Here is a 26723-nt window from a genome sequence, read left to right as displayed (position 1 = left end):
TGGATGTATTCGGATGAAACTTTCAGGGATGTTTGGCCTCGTGACGGACACAAAATAATTAGATTTGGGGATCAATCAGGTACCAAAAAAGGATTCTGGATTATCTTTCCGTTTTTTCTTTCTTTTTTTTTTTTAGTTAATATTTGAGAGTGGTCAGGTTCATTTTTAGTATTCTCGTTTGTGAGAGCAGTCGAGTTTATTTCAGATATTCTCATTTTAAAATTCATTTCTGGCTAATCGTTGGGCGGAGGTTTGCGCTCTCTGGGTGTTCTTGTTATTATCATTATTATTAGGTTTCTCTTTTCTATCGCAGAATCGTTGGCATATCGGAGAAAATGCTTGGCAGCATTTCCACCGGTTCTTTACCATCAGAGTTCGAATTACGTCGAGGTTGACTTAAATTAAGTACCGGTAAGGGTGGGGTGGGGTCGATGTAATTGACTAGACCCACCATCACCACTCCCCAAAATGACAGGGTATCAGCCTACAGAAAAAGTGAGAAAAGAATTACTGTTTGACCCCAGGTCATCTCTGGTCAAACAAACATGTAATCGAGACAATTTAAGCTGTGAGCATTCCGTTTGTTTCTTTAGATTGTTTTTATGCGTCCTCCATACGCATTCGCACTACAAGGGAGGCTACTGTGTCATGACTATACAAGCTACTTGTTTCCTTTTAAATAACTAGGTTCCTAATGCTTAATAGTTGTAATGCAAAATTAATTAATTACCCCCGCCTTAGCGAAGGCAGAGGTACTAATTCAGTCGTGTTTGTTTGTTTGTCCGTGTACAAGATATCTCAAGTACTGCTGGATGCATTCAGATGAAGCCTTCAGGGATGTTTGGCCTCGTGACTGGCACGAAATGATTAGATTTGGGGATCGATCCAGTACCACAAAAGGATTCTGGATTATTTTTTTCCGTTTTTATTATTTTTTTTATACTTAACTTTTGAGAGCGGTCGGGTTCATTTGTCCCAGTGAAGACCTCAATAAAATATAAGCACAACAGACCTGATATAGTGATTTGGGATAGAGAAGAGAAACTGTAAACTGTACACAATTGTGGAAATTAGCTGTCCAGCGGATGTTAACATAAAGCTGAAGATCAGTGAAAAAGAGAACACCTATGCTGAACTATTGAGGAATCTTCAGTTAATCTATCCGGATTACAAGTTCAGGTTTCTGCCTGTAATTATCGGAGCCCTGGAATATGTAACACACTGCCTAAATACCAATCTTGAGAAATTAGGCTTCTCAAAGCCAGAAAGGAGAAAGATAATTCGAAGACTACAGATCCAATTCATCACCGAAACTGTAAAAGTGTTTAAAACGTTCCAGAAGTTTATCATTTAAATATATATGAGCATGTCTAGACATGCAACTATATGCATAAGAATACATACATACGTACGTACATACATACAGACAGACAGACAGAAGGCTGTGAAACAGCTGTAACACTGAGCATGTCAAGTGGTTAAATAAAATATATTCAACTCTCATATCTCCTGATTTTTCATGGTTTAGATACATGCATGAATACATACACACACATACGTACGTACATGCATACATACGTACGTACGTACATGCATGCATACATAAATACATACATACATACATACATGCGTGCATGCCTACATACATACATACATACGTACGTACGTACGTACGTACATGCATTCGTGCATGCATACATACATAAATACATTCTCTGTATAGAATATACATTGTGGTGCCCAAGAGATTTGAACTTGAGCAGGTAGAGGAGTAAATGTAAAGACAAGCAAGTTAGGCAAATCCATATACAAAGAATGTTAAATACATTGTATTAAATATTTTTTGTATATCGAGTTGCCTAACTTGCTTGTCCTTACACACACACATGCAAATAGATACGGAAAGGGTTGATGGCTACTTGCACAGTCTCGTGAGGGTGACAAACTTTCGACTTTTTCTTTATAAACGTAATTAATACATATTCTATTTACTCTTTTACTTGTTTCAGTCATTTGACTGTGGCCATGCTGGTGCACCGCCTTTTAGTCAAGCAAATCGACCCCAGGACATATTCTTTGTAAGCTTAGTACTTATTCTATCGGTCTCTTTTGCCGAACCGCTAAGTTACGGGGACGTAAACACACCAGCATAGGTTGTCAAGCGATGTTGGGGGGAGGGGACAAACACAGAGACACAAACATATACACACACATACATGTATAAATATACACATATAATATACGACGAGCTTCTTTCAGTTTCCGCTACCAAATCCACTCACAAGGCATTGGTCGGCCCGAGGCTATAGTAGAAGAACTTGCCCAAGGTGCCACGCAGTGGGACTGAACCCGAAACCATGTGATTGGTTAGCAAGCTACTTACCACACAGTCACTCCTTATTTTATGTTGAAGAAGTATTCAGTTTAATGTTAAATTATTTTTACGTATAACATGACATGAATACAAATTTTAATACACACATATCCCTCTACTGCTTGCGTTTGTGTGTTATCCCACCCCACAACATGTATTCCACCCGAAGTGATACAGGTTTGGTTACCGCATGTTAATGCTAAGCTGTCAGTTTTATTTTACAAAATTGGAACTGTAGAGTTATGTACCTTTTATCAAGGTACATAACTCAGCTTGCACTAATAATGTTAGCACGTTCCGAAAGCCTTTACGAAGAGACGTAATAATCCTTATCAGCGTCATGTATTTATGTGCTCCGGTGGGCGCCAGGGCACCCACACCCTCTGTCACTCGCGCGCGCGCACACGCTCATACACATACATAAATAAAAAAAAAAGCCTTGCATATTTGTTCTTACCTGCTTCATGTGTGTATGTAAAATAATTTCGTTATATCTATATTCCACAACACATAAAGGCATAAAAAAAAACAGATACACACAGAGACAAACACACACACATACACACACATGCACACAGATAAGAACAAGCACGTACGCACACACACACACACACAGACGAGAACAAGCGAACAAGCACACACGCATGTACAACCCATTAGCTTTCTTTATTTCCTCCGATTTTGTCAACTGACAGTTGACACTGCTTCCACGGAAACAGCCGAATTGAAGTGTTTTGATTCTGTCGAGTCATAACGAAAGAATACCAATAAAACATAAGAAGTACAGGACAAGTGCACGTGCAAGGCTCGGTGACAGGCAATGATAAATTTCTGAAAACTACACATATTTTAATGAAATTTTTCAGAGATACATTTCTAGTGGAATATACTATGATTATCTTGATAAAATTTAGAAAAATAATAGCATATGTTTATTGCAAATATACAAATGAAAAGTTTATTTGATTTCAATTTATTTTAAGGTAATAAATATTTTTCTCTTGCAGATTAGTTTCCTTTCATTATTTTGCAGAAACACCAATAAATTTGATAAAAATTGTATTATAATTATTGTATGTATGTGGCATTTCTTGATATTACCCATGGTGACAAAAGTATACTTCTAAAGTTATCCCCTCATTTGATGGGTAACACTCTAGTATGTGTATGTGTGTATATATATATATATATATACAAAAAATAAGCAACAAGAATGAATCCAGTAATTTAGTACAATTGTTTTTATTAAAAGCTGTAAATATTACAGCAGATGTAAGATGCCGAGTAATTTTCAGCTAATTTTATATAGGTTTTTCCAATAATATAAAGTTTTCAAATCAATAACATCTTAGGGAAGGTAAATATACAGATAAAGATGTAAATATGAATCTTAGGAACATGAGGTCATGTAGTTCAGATGTCAACTGACCAAAATCTTGTTTACAACTGACTGCTATAAGAAAATTCTGGTGCATCTAAATTAAGTGCCATATTCATTTGAATCTAAATTGTTGCTGAACTTATATATATATATATTTACTCTTTTACTTGTTTCAGTCATTTGACTGTGGCCATGCTAGAGAACTTCCTTTAGTCGAGCAAATTGACCCCAGGACTTATTCTTTGTAAGCCTAGTACTTATTCTATCAATCTCTTTTGCCAAACTGCTAAGTTACGGGGACGTAAACACACCAGCATCGGTTGTCAATTGATGTTGGGGGGGACAAATGCAGACACACAAACACATACACACACATACATATACATATATACGACGGGCTTCTTTCAGTTTCCGTCTACCAAATCCACTCAACTTTTCCACTATAAAACATCTAATTATTAAAGTGAAAAAATTATCAGGAAAGCTATTTCTACACATTTTTTCAAATATATAATACTGTACCAAGGACTTTCTATTTCTTATTCTATTATATACAAATATATATTATTATATAATATATATATATATATAATATATATATATATATATTATATATATGTTGATTCGTTAGCTACTGCACGCATTTTTTTTCTCTCCTTCTTTCTGTGTTTTTCTCTCTCTGTGTATCTTTCTGTTGAAGAGCGTAGGCTCGAAACGTTAAAGACTTGTTTTATTTATATTTCCTGAGCGCCATACTAATACAATTGTTCGTTTGTTTTCCACCTGCCTTCGTCTTTTGTTTATTTTCATAAAGCTTCCCGTTATATATATATATATATATATATATAGGTGCAGGAGTGGCTGTGTGGTAAGTAGCCTGCTAACCAACCACATGGTTCCGGGTTCAGTCCCACTGCGTGGCATCTTGGGCAGGTGTCTTCTGCTATAGCCCCGGGCTGACCAATGCCTTGTGAGTGGATTTGGTAGACGGAAACTGAAAGAAGCCTGTCGTATATATGTATATATATATATGTGTGTATGTGTCTGTGTTTGGGTGTTTGTCCCGCTAGCATTGCTTGACAACCGATGCTGGTGTGTTTACGTCCCCGTCACTTAGCGGTTCGGCAAAAGAGACCGATAGAATAAGTACTGGGCTTACAAAGAATAAGTCCTGGGGTCGATTTGCTCGACTAAAGGTGGTGCTCCAGCATGGCCACAGTCAAATGATTGAAACGAGTAAAAGAGAGTAAAGAGAGAGATATATATACACACACACACACACACATATATATATGTATATATATATATATATATATATATATATACACACACACACACACACACACACACATATATATATATGTATGTATGTATAATTTCTTGTGTGTATTTATATTTCGTGTAACACAGTTGGAGAAGGCGTTCAAGCCACAAATACAGGCTGCCGGTAACAGCAAGAAATTTAACGTAAGAGTCTATTTCTTGGTCTTTCTCGCTTTCTATGATAAATCAAAGAAGGAAAATGGTGGTGGTGGCAGTGGTGCTGGTGGTGGTAATTTATGGATGGCAGCTAACATAAATTATCAATAGTATTCTATTGTAAACAGTCATAAGCATTTGTTCATATCACACATACACATAAGCACACACAATATATATATATGCGTGTGTGCATATCTACACATATATAAATATTAAAGGAAATAGAGAAATACAATCACCATATTAAAAATTTATTTACATTATCATCATCATCATCATCGTTTAGCGTCCGTTTTCCATGCTAGCATGGGTTGGACGGTTCTACTGGGGTCTGTGAAGCCAGAAGGCTTCATCAGGCCCAGTCAAAATCTGCAGTGCAGTTTTCACGGCTGGATGCCCTTCCTAACGCCAACCACTCCGTGAGTGTAGTGGGTGCTTTTTACGTGCCACCGCGCACTGGTGCCAGACAGAGCTGGCAAACGGCCACGAACGGATGGTGCTTTTTATGTGCCACCGGCAGGGGCCAGGCGAGGCTGGCAACGGACACGAAACGGGGCGGTGCTGGCAACGGTCGCGAAACGGAAAGTTCTCTTACATGCCACCGGCACTGGTAACACATCTGCAATTTCCATTGATCGATTCCATTGATCGATTTCGATTCTGATCCTCACTTGCCTCAACGGGTCTTCACAAGCAGAGTTTCGACATGCCACCGGCACTGGTAGCACATCCGCAATTTCCATTGATCGATTTCGATTCTGATCCTCACTTGCCTCAACACGTCTTCACAAGTAGAGTTTTGTGTCCCAAGAAGGGAAGGTATGCATACGTAGGCTGGCTCCATCCCATGTAGAAGGCCACGGGTTATGGACTCACTTGTCCTGCCGGGATAATATAATTATGTGGAGGCACATGGCCTAGTAGTTAGAGTAATGGACTCGTGGTCGAGGGATCGCGGGTTCGAATCTCAGACCAGGTGATGTGTGTGTTTATGAGTGAAATACCTAAGCTCCACGCGGCTCCAGCAAAATAATGGTGAACTTCTGCTGACTCTTTCGCCACAACTTTCTCTCACTCACCTGCGACGGACTGGCATCCCGTCCAGGTGGGGAACTTATACACCAAGGAAACCGGGAAACCAGCCCTATGAGCCAGGCTAGGCTCGAGAAGGAACAAACAATAATATAATTATACTATAAAAAGATGTAATTTAATATAACAAATAATTAAAACAAATATAAATCAAACAATTTGTTTTGACTCATAAAACTAAGTAAAATTCTGATATTTTATTTATATATTATTATCTTTTTATATAAGAAATAGTATAGTCTATAATAACCGTAACTTTATACATTTGTTTAACATTGGTGTATTTAGTAGAAACTATTGAGTGAATGAATTTTGTTGATTAAAAAATGTTTTTTAATGAATTTAGTGTCTGAATAAAATATATCCCTATTTATTTTTTTCATCATAGTATATAGTAGTTTTAAATAAAATATATTTCCTACTTCACCATAAATTCTTAACATATTATATAGATCTTATTATATAATAAAATGGGCATTGATTATTTTCAATTAAAATATCTTTAGATTAATATTATTAGAGATCCATAAGAACATTTTACGATCGTTGTAATTTTTCTTTACTTAATTATTTTATCTATATGAATTTTGCTTTTGCTTTTATTATATTATTATATTTTTGAATTATTAACCTTCATGCTTGTAAACATAGGTATATTTTAACACTTTAGTGTTTAAACTGGCCATATCCGGCCGAAGTTTTCTACCTAATTTATGTTTAAACTGACCAGATCAGGGCTCTCACACCTTACCTACATTGACATTCTAAAAACGAACAATCACGTCATTGAAACCTCAAAGCTATAAGATAATGCATGATTAATTAAAAACAATTTGAGTAAAAAATTTTACATTTAACAGAGTAATCTGAACACTAAAGGGTTAAATCAGTCTCTTTTCTGATTTAGCAGTCCTTGGATGAAATTTTTGTTTTTCTGAACAAATATTACCCTGAGGAGACTCATATGCATAAATGTGAATTTTTATAAATTCACTGGTGGATATGAGTAAAAAAAAATTGGGCTTCATTTCTTTCAAGCCTTTGCATATCCTCAGTAGTCACAACCCATGTCTCCCTGTCATGTAGCATAGCTGTTCGTACACAGGCATCATACAATCTGCCTTTCACTTTGAGGGAAAGGCCCTTTGTTACTAACAATGGTAGCAGCTCTCTGAACTTTGTCCAGCCTACTCTTATTCTAGCAGCTATGCTTTCAAAACAGCCTCCTGCCACTAATAGCTGTCTACTACTTCTAAGGATCCCTGACATTTGAGGGAGTCTATTTTCTGTTCACTCCTGGTGCTTAATGTACCGGCACATTTGCTACATGTAAAGACTATTTTCTTTGTTTGTCTTCCAGTAATACCACTGCACCTCTTATGTGTTCATAGCTTTCACCGAGTACACCATATGGAGTTTCTCCCAACACCTTTTCTACAAACTAAGCAGGGCCATCCCCTCTGAAGGGATCTGTGATTTGTCTAGGGCCATCTCCTTGAAGGTATCTGTGATTTTTCTGGGGCCATCTCCCTGAAAGGATCTGTGATTTATCTAGGATCATTTCCCTGATGGGATCTGTGATTTGTCTAGGGCCATCTCCCTGAACAGATCTGTAATTTGTCTGGAGCCATCTCCCTGAACAGATCTATGATTTGTCTAGGGCCATTTCCCTGATGGGACATACACACACACACATTTGTTAGGTGATCAATTGGCTGAGACATCTCAGACCAATGAGATCAATATTTTACAATATTTATTCTAACTCTCTAAGCTCTGAATTAAGATCTCACTCATAAACACTTTATCCTCCACTCTCTTGGAGTCATGCAAAGGAGTACCAATGCCGTCCCATGCTTGCACAGCAGTCTCCCCCTCCTGACATGTGACTGGAAACCACATGTAAACGTATTCCTATTGAAATTCCGAACACAAACTTGGAGAACTTGTTGGTTGGAACCGGCTCAACCCACTGCTGGTGAATACCACCACAAGTACCAATATGTTCAACTTGCTTAAGTATAAGAGGGACAAGTGGGTGTCATGATTTTCACAGGGACACATGGGCTCCTAAAGCAATTAACAAAAGCATGATATATGCTAGCAGGCAGGTCAGAATGACTTGTAAGTAATTGCTGTAGTCTATCTTTGTTTTTTTTTATCTTTTACCTGTTTCAGTCATTAGACTGCAGCCATGGTGGAGCATCACTTTGAAGAACATTTATTCACATGAATCGTTTCCAGTACATTTTTCTTTCTTTTTTTTTTTCTTTTTTGTAAACCAGGTACTTATTCTACCAGTCTCTTTTGCCAAACTGTAAAATTGCAGGGATGCAAACAAACCAGCATCACTTGTTAGGCAGGGTGAGGTTCAAACACACACACACACACACACATATATATATACACACAATGGGCTACATATATATATATATATATATACACACACAAGAGGCTTCTTTCAGTTTCCATCTACTAAATCCACTCAAAAGGCTTTGGTTGGCTGAAGGCTATAGTAGAAGACACTTGCTCAAGGTGCCACATATTGGGACTGAACCCAGAACCATGTGGTTGGGAAGCAACAAACTTCTTACCACACAGCCACACCTGTGCCTATGTATATACACATTCAGTTGAGGGGGTCTCCTTTTAGTTTTGTGAATTACTTGGTGACCTCACAGTTGTTGGTGCCATAAAAAAGAAAAGCAACTAGCCTACTCTGTTAAATGGTTGGTGTTAGGAAAGGTATCCAGTTGTAGAAGCTATGCCAAAACTAATATTGGAGGTAAATTGACATGTTTGTATGTATACTATGCAGGTCTACAAACACACACTCTCTCTCTCACACACACACATAGATATATAGATATATGTGTCTGTATATTTGTATGCATGCATGTATTATGTATGTATCTAGGCTGTTCATATCTTTCCATTTATCAAACCATATACATAAACACACACACACATATATATAAATATGCATTTGTATGTATATTCATGGATGTATGCAAGGACATACAAATATTTCTGTTTACATGACTCTATGTACTATTTTATGTGTGTGTGTGTGTATAAATTTTATTTGCTGTTATTGAGGTTTTTATGTATTTATTGCTGTTTTTATAGTTTCTTGTCCATGCCCCATTTTCATGTATATATTTTTCATATTCTCTGTATTTAAATATAACATATCACACACACACACACATATATGTGCATATATACATAATTGTGTGTGTGTGTGTGTGGGTCATTGTCACTTGAGGCATGTCACATAAAGTTATAAATGAAAGCATTTAAATATTGGGTTGAAAAGCCTTTTATGTGATGTGAAAGCCAAAGTTGCAAAAAAACATTATTTAAAATTCTCTTAAAAGCTTATAAAAACTTCTTATGAGATCAATGAACTTATGTACTTACGTACATACATATTTATGTATAAGACACCAAAAAAATAAGAATGGAAAATTCATTTCTACTCCAGGCACAAAGCCTGAAATTTTGGGGAAAAGGACCATTCGATTAGATTGACCCCAGTACGCAACTTGTACTTAATTTATCAACCCCGAAAGGATGAAAGGCAAAGTTGACCTCGGTGGAATTTGAACTCAGAACGTAAAGACAGAAGAAATACCACTAAGCATGTCACCCGGCATGGTAACGTTTCTGCCAGCTTGTTGCCTTATAAGAATGGAGAATTGTACATCCTCAAAAGCTGCAGTCATGCTAGGATACTGCCTTGAGGAATTTTAGTTGAATGAATTGATAGCAGAGCTTTTATTTTTAAGCCTGGTACTTATTTTATCAATCACTTTTGATGAACTACAAGGGGCATAAAAACATTAACTAACGCCAGTTGTCAAGTAGTGCTGGGGGAAAAACACAGACACAAAGACACATACACATATATATATATAAATCGAAATCAAATTCGATGACCGGCATCCGTGCTAGTGGAGCGCTAAGAGCACCATCCGAGCGTAATCGTTGCCAGAGCAGCCAAGTGGCACGTAAAAAGTACCATTCGAGCGTGATCATTACCAGTGTCACCTTACTGGCACTTGTGCCAGTGACATGTAAAAAAACATTCGAGCGAGGTCTTTGCCAGTGCCGCTGGACTGGCTCCTGTGCAGGTAGCACATAAAAAACACCACTTGAGCATGGTCATTGCCAGTACTGCCTGTCTGGCCCTTGTGCCAGTGGCACGTAAAAGCACCGACTACACTCTCGGAGTGGTTGGCCTTAAGAATGGCATCCAGCAGTAGAAACTCTGCCAGATCAAGATTGAAGCCTGGTGCAGCCATCTGGTTCGCCAGTCCTCAGTCAAAACGTCCAACCCATTCTAGCATGGAAAGCGGACATTAAACGATGATGATGATGATGATGATGATATATACGTTGACATGACAGAAGTAAATAGACATGACGGAAATAGACACGACAGAAGTAAATCATTTTATGTTTATTCTAACTTGTAAAGGTTTATGTTCTTTATTAATTGACATTTTTATATTTCAAGTTCTATATGTGACTGTTTAATTGTGCTGTGTACAAAAGAAGCCTTGGAACTGTCTGAATTTCAAAGAGGCCATATTGTGGGTCATTCTGAAGGTGGACTTAGTGTGCGTAAAATCACAGAAAACCTTGGGATCCCACTTTCTACAGATAATAGAGTAACTGAGCAATTCACCAGAAGGGGAAGGAGTCCTCACCTTGCCCAGAGCAGCCAGGGCTCTCAGACAGGACCCTTCCCTTTACTAAGAGAAGTGTGGAGGATAATCTTCATTGCAAGGCCTCTGACATACCAGAACAAGTTGACGTCAGTCCCAAAACAGCTGTCAGGAATCTCCACAAACTTGGTTACTGTAGCAGAGCAGCAAGAAGGAAGCCATTCCTTCGACCAGCCAACATCAAGTGGAGAAAAAACTGGGCCAGTGAGATGGTGGAGAGGTCTCTAGCATTTTGGGACACTATCATATTCTCTGATGAGTCCAGATTTGCTGTATTTCCTGACAGTGATCGAGTGTGAGTCTAGAAACTCTGTGATCAAGAATTTGGTGTGAAAAGATTGCACCCAACAATGAAACATGGCAGCTATTTTGTGATGGTCTGGGAAGCAATTTGGAGCAATAGTTCATCAGATCTACTGGAGTGTGAGGGAAACACAAATTCAGATAAATATGTGTCCATATTGCAGAAAGGGCACCTTCCAATCGTCTCCAGTGGTGAATTGATTAAAGAAGACTCTTTATTTATGGAAGATGCAGCTCCTTGTCACACGGCTAAAATGACCCAAGATTTGTTTGATGAGAATGGCATTAAAGAGCTTCCATGGCCAAACCAGTCACCAGATATGAACTCTATTGAACATCTCTGGGACATAATAGACAGAATACTTCATAAAAAGAACAGGAAAGCATCTTCAAAGCCAGATCTTTTGAGATTACTGCATCAAATTTGGCAAGAAATTCCACAAGAGAATATTTGTCATCTGAACAGTAACCTACATAATAGCGTCCTTGCACTAAAAATATACAAAGGGCATGTCTACTAAATATTAAATATTCACATTATAGCAATTAATAAATAACTTGAATGTATAATTTCAGATTTAAATACATTTTAATGATTATAAGTGTGTCTATTTATTTCTGTCATGTGTATGTGTGTGTGTGTGTGTGTGTGTGCAACAGGCTTCTTTCAGCTTCCATCTACCAAATCCACTGACAACACATTGGTCAGGCTGTAGTAGAAGAAAGACACTTGCCCAAGATGCCAAGCAGTAGGACTGAATCTGGAACCATGTGGTTGAGATGCAAGCTTCTTACCACACAGCCACACTTGTACTTACACACACACACACACATTCATTCTCTGTGGTTAACTTCACTCCCCTCAACACATTTTCTTCACTACCACCCCAATTCTCACTGCACTGATCTCTGACAGGCCAGTTAATATCAAACAATAGTCTTTTTATTTTCATCTCCTTTTCTCTTTCTATTGTGCTCTAAAATCCAAATATTTCAACACCATCCTCTATATCTCACCCTTTGTCCTCCCATACCCACTTCCTTCACAAACTTGAGTACTCATCAGTTTCTATTGACCAGTATTGGATGAACAAATACTGTATATATATATATATATATATACCTGGAAAAAGGGAGGTCCAGGTAATATCATGATGATGATGATGATGGTAATATGTATATATATCATCGTCACCATCATCATCCTTTAACGTCCATTTTTCCATGCTGCACCAACTTCACTGTCTGTTTTGAGAGGGGTTTTACAGCTGGATGCCCTTCCTAACACCAACCACTTTACAGAGTAATGATATGTAATTCTAAAATCCAAGGATCTAAGTGTAGGAAGTTAGTAAGCTTCAAGCTGTCTATGGTAGATATAAAAAACAACTTTCAAGAACAATAATAGTTTATTTGCACACAGGAGTGGCTGTGTGATAAGTAGCTTGCTTACCAAACACATGGTCCCAAGTTCAGTCCCACTGCATGGCACCTTGGGCAAGTGTCTTCTGTTATAGCCTCGGGCCGACCAAAGCCTTGTGAGTGGATTTGGTAGACGGAAACTGAAAGAAGCCTGTCGTATATATGTATATGTGTGTGTATGTGTGTGTTTGTGTGTCTGTGTTTGCCCCCCCCCCCCAGCATCGCTTGACAACCGATGCTGGTGTGTTTGCAACCCCGTCACTTAGCGGTTCAGCAAAAGAGACCGATAGAATAAGTACTAGGCTTACAAAGAATAAGTCCTGTGGTCGATTTGCTCGACTAAAGGCAGTGCTCCAGCATGGCTGCAGTCAAATGACTGAAACAAGTAAAAGAGTAAGGTTGTAAATTTTTCTCATATTGAAGTTCGATAAACAGAAAAAAGTTTTTTCATAGTTCATGATTAGCAAACGGGGTTGCTATGAATGTGAATCTCTGGTAAGTTAACTTGGGATTCCTTGACAACAATGTAACCGTCATGTAACTAAGGTATCTTCGGCCTGATGAGTATCTAGCAGAGTACCTCTCATTGAATAACTATTACTTCCAAGGTTCTGCTAGCTAGGAAACATATGTAACCTGCATTTTACCTGCTCTGTTCCCTCAATTTGGATAAATACATGTATGTATGTAATGCCCTATGGATGGGGAATGCAGCAACAAAAGACATATGTGTGTGGTACTCTGACAAGACTGCAGATATAGCGACTAAATTTCCCTCAAATTAGCTATAGCTGTATTGGAAACAGAAGGACAAATTAGATAATAAGGTCTTAGAAATGGTATTTATTGATTTAGTACATGTTTTGTAGTTGGAATGCTTTTTTTGTAGATAAGTCATGCAAACAACCACCTTCCCCACCATCAATAATAGAGCCGCCACAAACATGATTACCAACACATACATACACACATGTATATGTGTATGTATATATATATGATATATATGTATATATATACATATGTATATATGTGTTTATGTTGTGTGTGTGTGTGTGTATATATATATATATATATATATATATGATATGTATTTATGTGTATATGTGTGTGTATATATATGTGTATATATATATCATCATCATCATCATCATCGTCGTTTAACGTCCGTTCTCCATGCTAGCATGGGTTGGACGGTTCGACCGGGGTTCTGGGAAGCCAGAAGGCTGCACCAGGCTCCAGTCTAATTTGGCAATGTTTCTACAGCTGGATGCCCTTCCTAACGCCAAATATATATATATATATATATATATATGTATGTATATATGTGTTTATGTATGTATATATATGGGGGAATGTGTGTGGAGGTGAGTGCATACATACATTGAAACATATCTCAGGTTACGTATAGAGAAACTCATAAACTGTACATATCTCAACCTACGCATATTAGTGACGACGGCATGTAACCACCAACACCATCACTGCCACCCCTGCACCAACATCCTCGCCACTCTCACCCCCACTACCAACACCATCAGAACCACAGCACTGTGGCCATCGGGAACATCAACCCACCCTTCTTTGAATCTCTTAAACCAGTCTTAAATAGGGCAAGGACGGATTCAAACACACCCCGCTACCCACACATTGAGCTGCCTACAGTACCATCAACGATGCAAACTTCACTAAATGCACACACATGCACACACTTGTACACACACACAGAGTCACCAACAGCCTCATCAACAATGCAAACTTCAGTAAATACACAAACATGCACACACACACACACATTCACACACTCTCTCTCTATAGACACACATGCATGCACACACACACACACTCGCAGCCACCATCAACAATGCAAATTTCACCACTAAATACAAAAATATGCACACAAATACACTACCCCCTCCACACAACCTTCTCGACACACACATGTACACGTGAAAACTCACACAGCACCACTAATATCAACATTAACAATGCAAACTTCACCACACACACACACACATAACTCTCTCAACAAGCAGACTTGTATACAAAAAAACAACCAAATTCTATTACTAGTCTGGCTATTGTTATGAATCTATCCAACCCACATTCATTGTCTTGCACACACACACACACACACATTGCCTCTGAATTTAACCCTTTAGTGTTCAGATTACTCTGTTAAATGTAATGGTTTTTTATTTAAATTGTTTTGAATTAATCATGCATTACCTTATAGCTTTGAGGTTTCAATGATGTGATTGTTTATTTTTAGAATGTCGATGTAGGTTAGGTGTGAGAGGCTAGATATGGCCAGTTTGAATATAAAATATGTAGAATATATTGGGCCGGATTTGGCCAGTTTAAACACTAAAGGGTTAAAGAAGCTATAAAATGTATATCTCTTATACGTTGCTTTTCCATTTCTGTTTTCCAGTGAGGGCTGGGCTTGTACCTTTCACTTTTATTTCAGTGACTCCACCTTGGAGTTTTATCAAACAAATTGGCCACAGTACTTGTTTGTTTGTGGTTTGTTGGTTTTTGTTTTCTGTTTTTTACTCTGGTACTTATTCTAGCAGTTACCTATTGTTGAACCGGTCATCATGCGGTGGTGGTGGTGATGGGGGATGGACACAAACACAAAGACATACACACATACGTAAATATATATATATACATAAGTATGTATATGTATCTATTTCTTTACCACCCACAAATGGCCAAACACAGAGGGGACAAACAAGGACAGACAAACGGATTAAGTCGATTATATCGACTCCAGTGCGTAACTGGTACTTATTTAATCGACCCCGAAAGGATGAAAGGCAAAGTTGACGTCAGTGGAATTTGAACTCAGAACGTAGCAGCAGACGAAATACCGCTAAACATTTCGCCCAGCGTGCTAACGTTTCTGCCAGCTCACCGCCTTTATGTATATATATCATCATCATCATCATTTAACATCCATTTTTCCATGCTGGCATGGGTTGGATGGTTTAACTGAAAACTGGTAAGCTGGGGAGCTGCTCCAAGTTTCAATCAGATTTGGCATGGTTTCTACAGCTGGATGCCTTTTGTAACGCCAACCACTCCAAGGGTGTAACAGGTGCTTTTTATGTGCCAATTATACAAAACACCAGCATCAGCCATGACTACGATCTCACTTGACTTGACAGGTCTTCTCAAGCACAGTATATTGCCAAAGGTCTCAGTCACTTGTCATTACCTCTACACAGCCCATACTTTGAATGGATGCCAGGTATGCAACACTGGCATCAGCTACAACTACGATTTCACTTGACTTGATAGGTCTTCTTCTCAAGCACAGCATTATGCCAAACGCTTCGGTCATCTATCATTGCCTCTGTGAGGCCCAACACTCAAAAGGTGCTTGTCATGAGCCACCAACATTGGCCACCACATCAGCCACCTTGCCTCCATGAGGCCCACACTCAAAAGGTGCTTTTTACATATATATATATATACACAATAGAAATATGTTTCAAAAAGAAAATAGAAACTACACGTGGTAAAGATATGGAGAAAGTAAGAAGAAAAAAGCAAAAAAGCATTGAATATCAAAAAGAAATAAAGACTTTTTTATGAAAAGTAGTGATGAATAAATACAATTAGATGAACTGTGGTAGAATTAAGAGGAATTAAATTCATTATTTTGAATTGTTAAAGAGATTCAAAGTCAAACTGGTATCATCATTGCTGTTCACTGGCTTTGAATGCATTCAAAGAGATACAAAGTCAAACTGGTATCGTCATTACTGTTCACTGGCTTTGAATGCATTCCAAGCCAGTGAACAGCAATGATGATATCGGTTTGTCTTTGTATCACTTTAACACTTCAAAATAATGAATTTAATTTCTCTTAATTCTACCTCAGTTCATCTAATTGTATTTATTTATTGCTACTTTTCATAAAAAAGCCTTTATTGTTTTGATATTCAATATTCATTTTCCCTTTTTTCTTCTTACTTTCCTCATATATATATATATATATATATATATATATATATATAAAGGAAATGAAGAAAATGCTGACAAAATAATTTAAGTAAGGGAGAGTGTATTTAATTAGGTGAAAGTTCTTTTTACCGGTTGCGCATTTGTTATGCTTATCAAAAGATATTTTGAGTGAGATAGAGTTCCTTTCTGATTGATTTTTTTCTCTTATCTGACTTTATGTTGGGTTTGCTGTCTCTTATATGTGAAAAAAGAGGCTCCAGAGTTGTTTAAGATTTGCTTGGTTTCGCGCCTAAAATTTCTTGTGGACAATGGTCAATACAATTTTGATTGGTCATTATAAAGGGGTCACGTGAATGTTTGAATGGAAGTTGGTGTTGGGGTAAGAAAATAGGCTCCAGAGATGTTAAAATTTGGCTAGTATCACGCCTAAAATTTCTTATTGGTCATAATAAAGAGGTCACGTGAATGTGGTCATAATAGAGAGGTCACGTGAATGTTTAGAATGAATGTTGATGTGGGTGGTGTAAGTAGTTTTCGAAAATAGTGTTGTTGAAAATTCTTATTGTTCAGGCTGGTTAGTAGAGGTCATGTGGATATTTTAAATAGCTTTTTAGTGCGTAGTTAAGGAGTGTATTTTCCGCTTGGCTGAATTTGAGCTGGATAAGTAAGTTCGTTTAGGACAGGAAGAGCTATATGTATGTATGTGTGCACGTGTGTGTTGTATGTGTTTATATGTATGTTGGGGCGCGTGCGCGTGTATGTATGTGTGCGTGTGTGGGTACAATTTTCAATATTTATAGTTCTGCTGGCCTTGTGCCTGTATCGGGAAGCAACGTGTTTGTGTGAAGTCAATATTTACAGTCATTTCCAAAAAATAGTGTTGGATGTTTTGCACCCGTATCAAATTATGTGTATGTGTGGAACCATATATTTGCGTGTGTCATGGTGTTAATATCTGGGTAAAAGTGTGTGTAGGGTGTGTGCAGGTGTAAGTGTGTTTGTTGTGGTTCGTGTTAGGGGGATGTGTTTAGAAGTGGTCTGTATTTATTAATAAGGTGGGATTCCATGCTAATTCGCTGGGTATGAGTGGCATTGTCTTTAAATTTGTAGAGGGGAAAGATTCTAAAATTGGGATGAAGTTGTGCGGCACAGGTATCAATATGTGCACTAAGTGCTATTTTTCTGTATTCCTGTATTTTATTTGGGATCTGTGGACAGTCATGCATTGGCGGAGGCTATTTTTAGTTTGGCCTATGTAGTGTTCATTACAGCCCGAGCAAGTTAAGACATATACTACGTTTTCTGATGCGCATGTGAAGTTGTGTTTTACTGTGAAACGTTGTCCTTGTTTAAAAAGGAATTCCGGACCTTCTATTAGGTTGATGCAAATACCACAGTTGGGTCTATTGCATTGTTTACTGTGGGTTTAGTTGTTGTGGTTGGCAGTACTTAGGCATTTGTTAGGATGGTTTCAATGATTTGGTTGCCTTTTGCTCTTTATGATTTCGTGTGTTAGGAGGATTTGGTTCATTCTATGGTCCTTTTTTAATACAGGAATGTTCTGGAGGATGGTGTAAAAGCTTCATTGTTGAGGGGGTGTTGTGTGTAGAGATGTATGGTAGAGTATGGGGTTTCGATGTAACAGGTTTAGGGTGTCTAAGTTCCTGTGTGCTGAGTTTTAGGGCGCGTTGGATCCCATTGTCAATTAGTGACGTAGGGTAATCCCTGCTTGTTAATGTGTCCTTAAGTTCTTGTAGACGTAAGAGACGGGTGTTTTTATTGGAGACTAATATATATATATTTATTGGAGACTAATATATATATATATAATATATATATATATAGTCACAAGTGTGGCTGTGTGGTAAGAAGTTTGTTTCCCAGGTACACAGTTCCAGGTTCAGTCCCAATGTGTGGCACCTTCATCAAATGTCTTCTACTATAACCCTAGGCCAAGCTAAGCATTGTGAGTGGATTTGATAGACGGAAACTGAAAGAAGCCCATATGTCTTTATGTTTGTGTTTGTCCTCCACTATCACTTGACAATCACTGTTAGTTTGTTTACACCACTAAAACTTAGCTGTTTGACAAAAGATAACAATAGAATAAGTAAGTAGAAGATTGTAAAATAAGTACTGAGCCCAATTTGTTTGACTAAACCCTTCAGGGCAGTGCTCCAGCATTACTGCAACAACCCAATGACTAACGCAAGTAAAAGATAAAAGATATGTGTGTATGTATATATATATATATATATATTTGTATATTGTTGCTATTATGCAAAAGTGTCATAAGTAAAAAAAGGTTGCTTTTTCAGAAAACATAAAAATACTTTTGCTATTCCATAGCAAAACTGTTGTTCTACACTTTGACAATTTTTGATATCTTGGCATCTGAAGCAGCTGGAGATACGATAGTTTGATCAAAAGAACAGGCTGTTGCAAGCAAAAATAAATATTGAAAAAGAAACACATTTGGCTAAATTTGAATATACAACAGTTTAACATAACAGCAACCATTGGTTTTACAGATCAGATGCCAACTGACATATCTAATACATCTTACCAATATTATATCTGTACATAAGTCATATTCTCAGAAAGATATCCTTGCTCCTCACAGATGTATTCACACAGGTGAGAAACCATATCATTGTGATATCTGTGGTAACTCATTCTCTCCAAAAATTAACTTAACTACACAAACGTATTCATTCTGGAGAGAAACCTTATCACTGTCACATCTGTGGTCAATGATTCCTTCAAAAAGGTGTACTTACGACACACAAACGCACACATACAGGAGAAAAACCATATCATTGTGATATCTGGAAAATCATATCACTGTGAAATCTGTAGAAAATCATTCACTCAAAATAATTCCTTAACTGTACACAAGCTCATTCATACAGGGGAAAAAAACCCATCTTATTGCGATTCCCTCTCTTTGGGAGAGGCACAAGCACCTACACGCACATATACACACAAGGCAGTAACTTCCGCCAACCGAATTCAATCACAAAGCTTCGGTCAGCTCGGGGCTATAGCAAAAGACACCTGCCCAAAGTGCCACGCAGTGGGACTGAACCTGAAACCACTTAGCTAGGAAGCAAGCTCCCTAACCACACAGCCATGAAAAATCATTCTTTGAAACTGGTCCCTTCACTAAACATAAATGCACTCATACAGGAGAGAAGCCGTATCACTGTGACATCTGTAGTAAATCATTCTCTGTTAATGCATTGTGTCTTAAACAGACACAAATGCATTCATATTGGAGAGAAGCCATATAGTTGTGATATCTGTGGTAAATCATTCTCCAAAACTGATCCCTTAACTAAGAGGAGAAAACCATATCAGTGTGATATCTGTCATAAATCTTTCTCCTGAAGTGATTCTTTAACCACTCGCAAATACAGTCATACTGAAGAAAAACAATATCAGTGTCATATCTGTGGCAAACCATTCATTGAAACTTCTCACTTAACTAAACATATACACAAGCGTACAGGAGAGAGACACTGTGACATCTGTGATGAGTCATTCTCTAGGAATGATTCCTTTAACTACACACAAACACATTCATACTGGACAAAAACCATATCAAAAGCCATAATATGTGTGCTAAATCATTCTCTCAAAGCAATTCTTTGATTAAACACAAACACGTTCAGGCAGAAGAGAAACAATATCGGTGCGATATCTGTGGTAAATCATTCCCTCATAAAGCACAATTTACTACACATGCATCAAATCGTACAGAAGAGTAACAATATCATTGTATGAAACACTTTGTATTACAATAGATATATTCACATAGAGAAAAAAGCCCTGAGTCCACACTGTAGAGTGGTTGGCATTTGGAAAGGCATCCAGTTGTAAAAATCATGCCAAAATAGACACAGTAGCCTGGGGTAGTCTTCTACCTAGCCGGCTCCTGTCAACCGTCCTACCCATGCATGCATGAAAGACAGATGTTAAATGATGTTGATTGTTTTTGATATATATGTATAGGGTGTTTGAAATGGTGTACAGATATTGTATGTTAAGAAAAAAAAGGCAGTCAGAATTTTGGATAATTCTTTATTAGCACTTTTGTTCATTTAACCAAACTCTTCAAGCAAAATTGAACCAAAATATTTTGGATCAATTTTCCTTAAAGAGTTCAGTTAATCCAAAATCCTGACTGCCCCCTTTTTCTTAATATATATATATGATAGATCACTAGCCACTAAAACTTTTTCTATTTTCTCTCCCTGTTTATTTCTGTGTTCCTTTCTGTTGAAGAGCATAGGCTCAAAACGTTAAAGACTTTCTTACTTCCCAAGCATTAAACTAACACATCTGTTTATTGTTTACACACCCATCTTCGTGTTTTTGTATTTTTTTTTTGTAAATTCTCACTATATATATGCAAATAGATGCAGATTTATACAAACCATATTATCTGTACAAATAAGAGAGACAAAAATGAAGTGAAAAGCCAAAAGAGAAATGTCCCAGTTAACGTATAAGAGAAGAAATAAAAAAGAAATAGAACAGAGGCATAATTAAATGTGTTTACATATCAAATGAATGATACATTAAATAGCTTAGAATTAAACAGAGAAGGTTACGGAGAGGGTCATAGCCCAACTAATTAGAGAGAGAGTTAGTTTAGATGAGATGCAGTTTGGGTTTGTGCCAGGGAAAAGTACTACTGATGCTATATTCCTGGTAAGGCAGCTGCAGGAGAAATACCTAGCCAAAGATAAGCCCCTGTACCTGGCTTTTGTTGACATGGAGAAAGCCTTCAACAGGGTCCCCCGATCCCTTATCTGGTGGGCAATGAGGAAACTAGGGATAGATGAATTGTTAGTGAGAGCTGTGCGGGCCATGTACAGGGACGCCGCTAGTAGGGTGAGGGTTGGAAATGTGTACAGTGAAGAATTCCGGGTAGAGGTAGGAGTCCACCAAGGCTCAGTACTCAGCCCCCTCCTATTTATCATAGTCCTCCAGGCAATAACGGAGGAATTCAAGACAGGATGCCCTTGGGAGCTCCTCTATGCTGATGACCTTGCTCTAATTGCTGAGTCGCTATCAGAACTGGAGGAGAAGTTTCAGGTGTGGAAACAAGGATTAGAATCGAAGGGCCTCAGAGTCAATCTAGCTAAAACCAAAGTCGTAATCAGTAGGAAGGTAGACAAATCACAAACACCTTCAGGTAGATGGCCCTGCTCGATCTGTAGAAAAGGTGTAGGTAGAAACTCTATAAGATGCACCAAGTGTAAGCTATGGACACATAAGAGATGCAGCAATGTCAAAGGAAGGCTAACTAGGAAGATGGTTTTTGTATGTGGCAGATGCTCAGGAACAATAAACACTGAAAATGCTCTGAGACCAACTTCCGTCACTTTCCAGGGAGAAAAACTAGAAATAGTTGATAGTTTCCGTTACCTAGGTGACCAAGTCAGCAGCGGGGGCGGGTGTGCTGAAAGTGTAACTGCTAGAGTAAGAATAGCTTGGGCAAAGTTCAGAGAGCTCTTACCTCTGCTGGTGACAAAAGGCCTCTCGCACAGAGTGAAAGGCAGACTGTATGATGCGTGTGTACGAACAGCCATGCTACATGGCAGTGAAACATGGGCCGTGACTGCTGAGGATATGCGTAAGCTCGCTAGAAATGAAGCCAGTATGCTTCGATGGATGTGTAATGCCGGTACTCACACTCGGCAGAGTGTAAGTACCTTGAGAGAAAAGCTGGACCTAAGAAGCATCAGTTGTGGTGTGCAAGAGAGACGTTTGCGCTGGTATGGTCATGTGGCGAGAATGGATGAAGATAGTTGTGTGAAAAAGTGCCACACCCTAGCGGTTGAGGGAACCTGTGGAAGAGGCAGACCCAGGAAAACCTGGGACGAGGTGGTGAAGCACGACCTTCGAACTTTAGGTCTCACTGAGGAAATGACTAGAGACCGAGACCTCTGGAAGTGTGCTGTGCGCGAGAAGACCCGGCAGGACAAGTGAGTCCATAACCCGTGGCCTTCTACATGGGATGGAGCCAGCCTACGTATGCATACCTTCCCTTCTTGGGACACAAAACTCTACTTGTGAAGACGTGATGAGGCAAGTGAGGATCAGAATCGAAATCGATCAATGGAAATTGCGGATGTGCTACCAGTGCCGGTGGCATGTCAAAACTCTGCTTGTGAAGACCCGTTGAGGCAAGTGACGATCAGAATCGAAATCGATCAATGGAAATTGCAGATGTGTTACCAGTGCCGGTGGCATGTAAGAGAACTTTCCGTTTTGCGACCGTTGCCAGCACCGCCCCGTTTCGTGTCCGTTGCCAGCCTCGCCTGGCCCTCGTGCCGGTGGCACATAAAAAGCACCATCCGTTCGTGGCCGTTTGCCAGCTCTGTCTGGCACCAGTGCGGGTGGCACGTAAAAAGCACCCACTACACTCACGGAGTGGTTGGCGTTAGGAAGGGCATCCAGCCGTAGAAACACTGCCAGATTTGACTGGGCCTGATGAAGCCTTCTGGCTTCACAGACCCCAGTAGAACCGTCCAACCCATGCTAGCATGGAAAACGGACGCTAAACGATGATGATGATGATGATGAGACAAGTAAACATTTTATGTATATAATGGGCACAAGTATGGCTTTGTGGTTAAGTGGTTTCTTTCCCAACCACATGGTCTTATGTTCAAGTCCCACTTCATAGCACCTTGAACAAGTGTTTTTTTTTTACTGTAGCCCTGGGACCAATCAAAGCCTTGTGAGTGGATTTGGTAGACAGAAACTGTGTAGAAGCTCATTATGTGTGTGTATGCATGGATGTATGTGAGCATGTGTATTCGTCTCCTTGTCTATACACTGCATGATAGTTGTAAATGAGTGTCACTGTCATACAAACATGTGGAGGTACGTGGCTTAGTGGTTAAGGTGTTGGACTCATGATCGTAAGGTTGTAATTTCAATTCCTGGACCGGGTGACACGTTGTGTTCTTGAGCAAAACACTTCATTTCATGTTGCTCCAGTCCACTAAGCTGGCAAAAATGAGTAACCCTGCAAGGGACCAGTGTCCCATCCAGGTGGGGAATATATCTACCATGAAACTGGGAAACCAGCCCTTGTGAGTTGGCATGGCTTGAGAAGGTAACTTTACTTTACAAGCAGTATCATGCCTTTACAATATTTTGCAAGCACATGTGTGGGCATCGGGAAGTATTAGCTTGCTTGGAAACAGGTATGGGTTGGCACTACGAAGGGCATCAAGCTGTGGAAAATCTGCCTGAATACCCTCAGTCCGACGCATACAAGCAGGAAGAAGTGGATGTTAATTGATGATGAAAACAATGATAATACATGGCTCAGTGGTTAGGGTGTTGGGCTCACAATCATGAGGTAGTGAGTTCGATTCCTGGACCGGGCTGTTTTATTTTCTTGAGCTAGACACTATATTTCGCATTGCTCCAGTTCACTCAGCTGTAGAAATGGGCTGTGACATCACTGGTGCCAAGCTGTATCATCCTTTGCTTTTCCCTTGGATAACATTGGTGGCATGGAGAGGATGGATGACTACTGGTCTTCCATAAACAACCTTGTCCGGACTTGTGCCTCAGAGGGAAACATTCTAGGGGCAATCCCATGGTCATTCATGATAAAAGGGGGCCCTAGAATATTAGATACCTACAGGTCAAATATGATAGAACTGTTCCATGATCAAAGCATTCCAGCCATGACCATCTACTTTTAATTTCAGGACTAATGTATGACAACTACTTTATCACATGACATCATTTTATAAGCCAGTGAGGTCTTGATTTGAATTGATGTGATTCTGAGGGAGATGTGATTACCATGTCTAGCAGATGGCATGGCCATAAACAGGCTTATTGTATTTGTTATGTTTTTTTATTGCCCACAAGGGGCTAAACATAGAGGGGACAAACAAGGACAGACAAAGGGATTAAGTCGATTACATCGACCCCAGTGCGTAACTGGTACTTATTTAATTGACCCCGAGAGGATGAAAGGCAAAGTCGACCTTGGCGGAATTTGAACTCAGAATGTAACGGCAGACGAAATACCACTAAGCATTTTGCCCGGCGTGCTAACGTTTCTGCCAGCGCGCCACCATAAAGGCTTATTGTATTTGTGCGTTTGAAAGGAATTGATCAGGCGTCAGTATTCATATAGAGAACCTATTTAGTAATTGTTGAAGGGGGCACCCATTGTCATGCACGAGAGTGTCATACACACATGCCACCACCATCATCTCCTCACTCCCTCAAAATAATTAGTGAAAATTGCTGCTGTTATCTATATCTGGAGTTTATATTTGCATCAATTAATGACAGAAGTTGAATGAACTAGAATTGGGTGGGTGACTGTGATGGTGGTGGTGGTGATGGTAGTGGTGATTGTGGTTGTGGTGGTGGTGATGATGGATGTGATGGTGGTGGTGATTGTGATGGTAGTAGTGGTGGTGGTGATGATAGCAGTGATGGTGGTGGTTATGGTAGTGGTATTCTTGTTGCGGTTCAGTTCCAAGTTAGGTACGATATACCAACCCTTTAATCAAACACATTATTTGTATTACTCTCTTTTACTCTTTGACTTGTTTCTGTCATTTAACTGTGGCCATGCTGGAGCACCGCCTTTAGTCAAACAAATCGACCCCAGGACTTATTCTATTGGTCTTTTTTGCCGAACTGATAAGTTACGGGGACGTAAATACACCAGCATCAGTTGTCAAGCGATGTTGGGGGGACAAACACAGACACACATACATACATATATATATATATATATATATACAACGGGCTTCTTTCAGTTTCCGTCTACCAAATCCACTCACAAGGCTTTGGTTGGTCCAAGGCTATAGTAGAAGACACTTGCCCAAGGTACCACGCAGTGGGACTGAACCTGGAACCATGTGGCTGGTAAGCAAGCTACTTACCACACAGCCACTCCTAATATCAACCAGCACCACCATTACTATTGCAGCCTGTACTACCATCATCTCCACTCTAGCTTTACTCCACACTACCTTGACCATTACCACCACAACCATTACCATCAACACCACTTTCACCACAACCATTACTATCAACACCATCACTGCCTCACTACACCACCAACATTACCATCAACACCGCCATCATTGCTCCACTACACCACCACCACCATCACTGACTCACTACACCACTAACATTACCATAAACACTGCCATCACTATGCCTCTACACCACAAACACCATTACCATCATCACCACAACTATTACCATCACCAGCACTACACCATCACCACCACTACGACCATTACCATCACACCACCTTCACTACAACCATTACCACCACCACTGCCACTGTCCCACCACACCACTATCACTGTCACCATCACTTCCACCAGTCATGCCACATGCTGTTACCATCAATACCACCCTTAATTCTACAGAACCAACTCTATCTTATCTGTTTTTGGATATTAATCCAGTGATTGTTAGGATGTTCAGCTTATAACCTTACTGAGAAGGACATGGACACACAGACACACACATTCATATTTACAAACAGGCAACACATACAGAGGCAACAAACACACACACATGAACATAAGCATGCATATTCACACACATGCATGCATGCACACACACAGTCATGCATTTGCACAAACAGAAATGTGCATAATCAAACTCACCACTACCCTCATCTCTCCACTCTCTCTTCACATGTATACACTCACACACACACAGTATCACAGACACACACATACAGACATGCAGATTCACACACACACACACACACACACACACACACATGCACAAGCACACATAGACATGCATACTGCAACACACAAACACATGTATACTCATTCATACACACACACACACACACACACACACATGCACAAGCACACATAGACATGCATACTGCAACACACAAACACATGTATACTCATTCATACACACACACACACAC

At 39.2% G+C, this 26723-nt stretch overlaps 1 protein-coding gene across 4 annotated transcripts in view; it reads left to right on the top strand.

Moving 5' to 3' along the window:
* The window catches only part of LOC115224234 (glutathione hydrolase 1 proenzyme-like), a 165201-nt gene that overhangs the window by 49486 nt on the left and 88992 nt on the right, over positions 1 to 26723 (top strand). For 2 of the 4 annotated variants that reach the window (XM_036513452.1, XM_036513451.1), the window contains exon 3: positions 5166 to 5222. The exons of the other annotated variants lie outside the window; for them this stretch is intronic. In XM_036513452.1, coding sequence (XP_036369345.1) covers positions 5166 to 5222 — 57 coding nt within the window. The remainder of the gene's footprint in view (positions 1 to 5165; positions 5223 to 26723) is intronic. 4 annotated transcript variants of the gene reach the window in all.

Source organism: Octopus sinensis, linkage group LG25 (genome assembly GCF_006345805.1).
Source record: "Octopus sinensis linkage group LG25, ASM634580v1, whole genome shotgun sequence".
NCBI classification, from domain to species: Eukaryota; Metazoa; Mollusca; class Cephalopoda; order Octopoda; family Octopodidae; genus Octopus; species Octopus sinensis.
This window is presented reverse-complemented; position numbering and strand designations above follow the sequence as displayed.